At 39.1% G+C, this 6734-nt stretch overlaps 1 protein-coding gene across 3 annotated transcripts in view; it reads right to left on the reverse strand.

The window, feature by feature from the left end:
* Nucleotides 1-4703, reverse strand: part of UBE2K (ubiquitin conjugating enzyme E2 K) — a 79090-nt gene extending 74387 nt beyond the window's left edge. Inside the window, exon 1 of one of the 3 annotated variants that reach the window (XM_004266248.4) lies at nucleotides 4568-4703. In XM_004266248.4, the coding sequence (XP_004266296.1) occupies nucleotides 4568-4630 (63 nt within the window). In that variant the 5' untranslated portion in view covers nucleotides 4631-4703. The remainder of the gene's footprint in view (nucleotides 1-4567) is intronic. The other 2 variants (XM_049708784.1, XM_033421680.2) reach the window with 2 other exon arrangements.
* Nucleotides 4704-6734: the final 2031 nt, after the last annotated feature.

Raw genomic sequence — 6734 nt, forward strand, 5'->3', positions numbered from 1 at the left:
ATAACTGCTGATAACATATTTACTGAGAAATAAGAATATATATTCTTTACAAAGGCGTGACCTGCAAAGGGATCCCAAATGCATCTAACTCTGTGCCTGACAGACAGAGATCAAAGCCTTTATAATAACCAAAAAAAAAAAAGAGAGAGAGAGAAGAGAAATGCACCCCAAAGAGTATTACTTGGACAGGCTTTTTGTTGTTTTTTTTTTTTTTTACCTCAAATCTATAACACTTTCCTTGCTCAACCTACACCCAGAACCTCTTAAGGCACACTATCTAAATAAGTTAAACTGATCTATAATTTACATAACTGTAAAAACATACCACTTTTCTATTAGTAAAAAACTGTTCAAATTCTGGTAACATTAGTTTATAGCAGGAAATTTCAGCTTTTTCCTTACATCAAAAAGGAAAACGTTTAAAAGAAAATGATGATAATTAATTGATAAGGGTCAAAGTCTCAAAACAAAAACAGAACATTCAAACCTAGTAGAGCCATGCTATATAATTTTTTGTACCTTTACTTCCCATTCATTCAACTTTTAAGAAATTATACTACACATCCTACCTAGTTAACAGTCTTAAATGTTCTTCTAAAGAGTTTTGTCTACAGCAGTGGTTCTCAGCATTTGGCAAAGTCTGGAGACATTTTTAGTTGATATGACTGGCAGGGAGAGGGTAGGGAGGTGGAGGGAGGATTGCCTGTGCTATTGGCATCTAGTGCTATTAGTCAGGGATAGTGCTAAACATCCTACAATGCACAGGAGAACCACCCACAACAAAGAATTCATTATCTGCCCCACATAGTGCCAAGGTTGCATGGTCTATAGAAATCAAGAGACTTTCTTCTAAAGATTTGCAACTAGTTCTACACAGAATAATCAAATATATAAAATTTAAAATAAAAGATACAAAAATCCATTTAAATACTTAAGGAAAACGTATACAATAGTAGTTTTCATGAAACCAATTTATTAATGCCATAGATTTAAATATTCCCTATGAGAATCCTAGAAAATCCTAGCTAGCAAAGTGCAGCTACAATATGAAAAAAACTACAGGTACCATACAGCACAAGAACAAGCAAGAGTATGTGCACTGATTTAAGGGCATTTTACTTCACTGAACATCAAATCTAAAAATATTTTCCATATTGAAATGCAAGTAAACCTTTAATTACAGGTAACACTTATTTTAATGTTTAAACTAACAAATTAGGTTGTGTTTAAATCCTTTAATCAGTAATACAAACCAGGTTCAATTATTTTTAAATAATTAAAAGTATGCCTACCTTTGGCAAGTCATGACAGCATAGTACAATATAAACACAAGCAGACTTAGATCTACATCTCAAAGCTACACATTTGCGGACAAATAATTTAACTTCTCTGAATCTCAATTTTCTCATCTAAGAAATAAGAAATCTAATTCAAAGACCTGTTCTTGAGAATTAGCAATAATGTATATAAACAAATGGAACTGAGAGCTCCTCTACAAATGGTGGTTAATTGTTAATACCAATAATAATTGATAGTAAATAATAATACAACCTATGAATACAGATTATAGTTTTATTCTATCCTCATAAGCAACAACTCATTTATGTAATTCAACTCAAAAAATAACCATAAAATGTAATTTAAATCAATTTTCCATGCCTAGCAACTTTGAAACATTACTTAAAATTCACACTCAGATTTAAATAAACCTGACACATAAAGGACAGACTTCCAAACAGTTTCAGGAAAAAAGGCCTACATGGTTTATTTATTTTGAGTAAATAAAGTATTAGCATGACTCAAAATTCAAAAGGGATCTTTTGATGCCTGTTGCCCAAGACACCCAATGACAGAGAAGCAATCAATGTTACCAATTTCTCATTAATCCTTTCACCTATACAGACAAATACACCTATTCTCCCACTTCTGATACAAAGGGTGGCCTCCTCCCACTATTCTAAATGTGCTTTTCACATTTAATTTATCTTGGAGCCTGTATTTTAACTAACAACACGCTCCAACAGTGGCCACTTAAAACTTCTTATGGCCCGAATTCAGCAAATGTCAGCTATCTTTACTAAGGCACTTAAAAGGGGAAAAAAAAATCCTTAAAATCAATCAGGAGTCTTAGTAAACACAAGCATATGAAATAAACTTTGGTAAAATGGAGATTTACATGAGGAAATACTTGATTAATTGACCAGCCACTCAAATACTGCATTTACCTACATAAAAAGGAAACACGTGGACGGTACTACAAGTTCTTCAATGAGTTGAAAATAATCAACATAATCCACTTATAGAACTGGACCTAGTAAAATATCAATTAAATAAAATATTGGCGAAAATAAAGCTATTTACTGGTTATATATTCCAATATCTGACCCTTTCCTAAATGTTCTTTTCACTTACTTTCTGGAATAAGTTTCATTCCAGATTTATAAAGGTACTGTCCTTAAAAAAATAAATTTTCCTGTTTGTATTTTGTTTTCTTCCTCTGAAACACTATGTCACTTGAAGCAAGGCTTCATCATCCCTTACTCAATATAGAGCTGTATTATTTTAACAATATGTATTACTATAGCAATACAAGATTTCTTTTAAGCATCAATTTAAGTACTAAGAATATCATGGTGAAAAGTCAACTCACATAATGCAGAGACTATATGAATTATAAGAGCAGTAACTTACCACTTTTAATTAATAGAAAATAACGCATTAAAGTCTTATATTAACTGTCAGGCTTGTACAACCGTATCATAGAAGAAATGTTTTAGGCTACTGGCAACAATATTAGCTGCAAACTTTCATTAGGAAGATATATGTCAACTGTCCTGGAATATATTTTCTTATTAGAGAAAAACTTAGAATCACTGTTTCACTTTATATCAGTACAGGCATTTACGACTCTTTTTCTGCACTGTACCACAAAAATACAAAGTCATCCTTCCATTCAGAGTTTTGGCACTTGAACAAATACAGAGGTCAGAGTACATACACATGCTCTGTAAAACCAATCATTACTTATATACTATTACATTCAGTAAATCTGCTAGGATTTGGCATTTTTAAATAATTTTAAAGAATTTTCTCCATGTCTAACTGGAAAAATACATAATCACTTTAGACTCCAATAAAGTTCAACTGCTATCACACTTACGTTAATAACTCATCACATACTTAAAATGCTGAATTTCACAAATCATTAAGATCATTAAAGTACCAATGTAAGAGTAAAATACAAATAGCAATAATACATCCAATAATGATATGTGACGTCTTGAAAATAACCAGTCAGTATTTTTAAACTCCCTTTGTTGAATCCAAGGAGGAAAACAACCTAGCATTCTTCTTGATTTGGGTATGAAAAAAAAACTGTACTGATTCGTTCATAATTTTGAGTCAAATTACTAAAACACTTTAAATATCTTACATTAATAAGTGCGGCTAATACAAGAGTATCTAAAATTTCCAAAGGACTCAAGAGCAAGTTAAGACAAAAATTTTTTAATCATTTCAGATATAAATATGTTGGGATAAACCTACTTACTTAAAAAGGAAATATAACAATGTATTAATCTGCTGAAACCTCATGTTTTTTAATAGGGATGTTCTTCAAAAGTAAGAATCAAGTTAACTATGAGGGACATCATAATGACAACTATGAGGGACATCATAGTGAAGTTTCATGGCACAACACAACAGTGTCACAGAGGCACTGTCTTGGGACACTCTGTAACTTGTAGACAGTATTTTGAAATAAGCTTCTCGTACACTCCATTATTTTATCCTAATCCTAGCTAAAAATATTTAAATGCCTTTAATACACCAAACAACTTGCCTTTACCCAGTCAAAAAGCTTTAGATGTCAATCGAAAAGAGGCCTAGATGTCGGGGTAAGTAGAAATGAGATAACGGTCTAATATGGAATTAATTTCCTATCTCAGGTGAAAATTCCCTTATCCCTCCCCCCACTCAAAGAAGACAGCACCCCATTATGCCTTCTCTTCTCTCCCAATACCGAACTGAGAGGGAGTAACTCTGAACGTCCTTCTTTCATCAATACCTAAGGACTCGCATCGCTCCTTCCTTAAGGAAAGGACCGTGGCGGCCAGACTAGTTATAACCCAGAATACCCTTAAAAAGAGTGGGCCTTTGGGCAGCGCGGCTCTCCGGATCCAGTTACCACCTTTCCCCTTCCCCCAACCCACTTCCCGGGCTTTCTCAGGCTCGGCCTGCTCCCTCCCCACCCTACAGCCACACTTCCAGCTATTGCCACTGCCTTGGGGCTCTCTAGAGCTCACACCCCGCCGATAAGCGCCCCTCCTCCATCCGCCCCCCTAGCCGTATTCCTCCCCAAACCACCCGCCCGCGAGACCGTCCATCCCAGGGCCCTGGGAGGGGAGGGGAAAACGGCGGAAGGAGGGGGAGACTGCTGCTTCCCCACAAGCAGAAGGGTGGCAGCAAAGCAGGCCACCCGGGGGTTACCAGGGATATTGGGGTCGCCACTGGAAGGGCCCTCCCGCCCTGGGCTGAGGTGGGGGACGTCCGGGAGTTCATTTCTGACCTCCTCGCTCTTCAGCACCTCCTTGAACTCCCGCTTGATTCGCTGCACCGCGATGTTGGCCATGTCTCCGCCCGCAGCTGATTCGTACCCGCCTCCTCCGCCACCGTTACGACCACCGCCACCGCCGCCACCTCTTCCTCCACCGCCTCCTCCCTCTGCGAGTCACACCGGTGCACACGAACGCGGCCAACGCCACCCCTGCCGCCGCGCTCTCCTGAGCGTGGAATCACCTCCGCGCCCGGCCACCAAAATGGCGCCGGGTCCGCGCATGCGCACGACGCTGACCCGGCCGGGCGGCGCAGCCGCTGCCGTCGTAGCCCCTTACGCCACAGTCGCGAACCCGCGCCGCGCTGCGCCGCGCCTCGCGTCTGTGCCCGAGCTGCGGCCGCGTGGCTCCGCCCTGCCGGCGTTTGGGGCCAGGAGGGTGCGGCTTCTGCGCCGGCCGGCGCTATCGAGGCCTCCCCGGTCTTCTCCGGCGCCTCCTCCTCCGTACGAACCAATGTGATATGGTCGAGGCTTCCAGAATTTAGCCTCTAACCGAAGGTTCGAATCCAACCTGACCGGTTCACGCGGCCCCACTCGGCTCAGAGCGCCGCCCTGACTCAGCCAGACCCAGAACCCACGGGATTAATGTAGTCGTGTGTGTCTAGTGTCTGAAAACACTGTCCCGGAACTCAGTCCGGCCCATTTTCTATTGGTAAAGAAAATCTACTGCGGTTCGTTTTTGTTCTGAAGCCATTATAATACTGTTACTACAATCATCCCAGGATCTTTCCAGGTATAACAAATCATTAAATTAAGTATGGTCATTGTTGGGTCTCAGTTGTATCTAAGACCGCTTACTCCACAGAGATGCCTGAGAGTTCAGAAGCCGGATGTTGATCTTTGACCTACTTAGATAATTGATGTCAAGCCGTGGAACTAAAACCATAGTTTTTAAACTTGAATGTACATCAGAATCCCTGGAGAGCTTGTTTAAAAACAAAAAAAAAAGATTGCTGGAGTGTAGTGTGGGCCTAATAATTTGCATTTTTAACAAGTTCCCAGGTGCTTCTGCTCCTGCTGCTGGTTCAGGGACCACACTATGAGAACCACTGAACTAAGCCCTGTAAAAATAGTTTATAAAGTGAACAATGGAGAAATAGTTGCTTCTTGGGGACGAAGGGCAGCTTCTGTAAGCCTAGGGTCTACAACAGTGTCTGGAGCTAGTAGGCAGTCAATAAATATTGAATGAATAAATGAGTAAAGATAAGAGTAAAATGTTTTAAGTGGAAAGTAAATTTGAAAGTGGTTGCTAGGGCTTCCAGTAACTAATATGGTTTTGATGCTGAGGGATGCTTTGAATAGAGAACATTTTGTAATAAGTAATAACGTTTATTTAGAAGTTTATATTTCTTGCATTTCTTTCACCTAACCAATCAGTAAAGTGTCCTATTAGAAGAATATCATAAATACACCGTCTTAGCAAAAATTACCAAAATTGTGGCAGTAGAAAAGAAAATAGCCACTGGGGGGTGAATCATTCAGTGGAGGCACATGGCAAAAAAGAATTTATTGAACTCCTGCCGCGGGAACCAAGAGAGGATTTTTAATTCCAGCTCTCCTCCATACCAGCTCTCTCGGCCAAACTTGGTTTCCTCTTCTGCAAAATAAGGAAGCTGGATGAGATGATCTCTTTCAAGTTTTAAGAGTTTAGAAATCTAAAACATCATCTCGAAACATTCCCGTAAATGGACTAATTAACTGTAAAACCCTTCCAGCAGAGCCCCCTAGTGGTCCTAACAGGAACCGACTATACATGTGGGTCATGGCCCAATAAATTATTGGTATAATGTATAAATCATGCAATGCTATGTGAATTTGTGCTAGTACATTAAAAATAGTAATTTCGAAGTGTGCAAAAATTTTTTGAATACTTTACATTTATCACCTTCATTCAGTCCCCAATATTAATCTTGGAACTTCAAAGAAATTTACAACACTCAAATCACTGGGAGACTAATTAGAAGGGTATGCTAATTTCTTTGGGGAAGAGAGGTTTGGTAATTTTTAAATGCACATAATCATTGGTCCTGAAATTCCACTTTCAGTCCATTTTTACAGTCCTTCCAGAGAATGAGGCAACTGCATATAAACTGACCTGAGACGATCCTCAAAATACATTCTA

The sequence above is a fragment of the Orcinus orca genome, chromosome 4 (genome assembly GCF_937001465.1).
Source record: "Orcinus orca chromosome 4, mOrcOrc1.1, whole genome shotgun sequence".
Lineage (NCBI taxonomy): Eukaryota > Metazoa > Chordata > Mammalia > Artiodactyla > Delphinidae > Orcinus > Orcinus orca.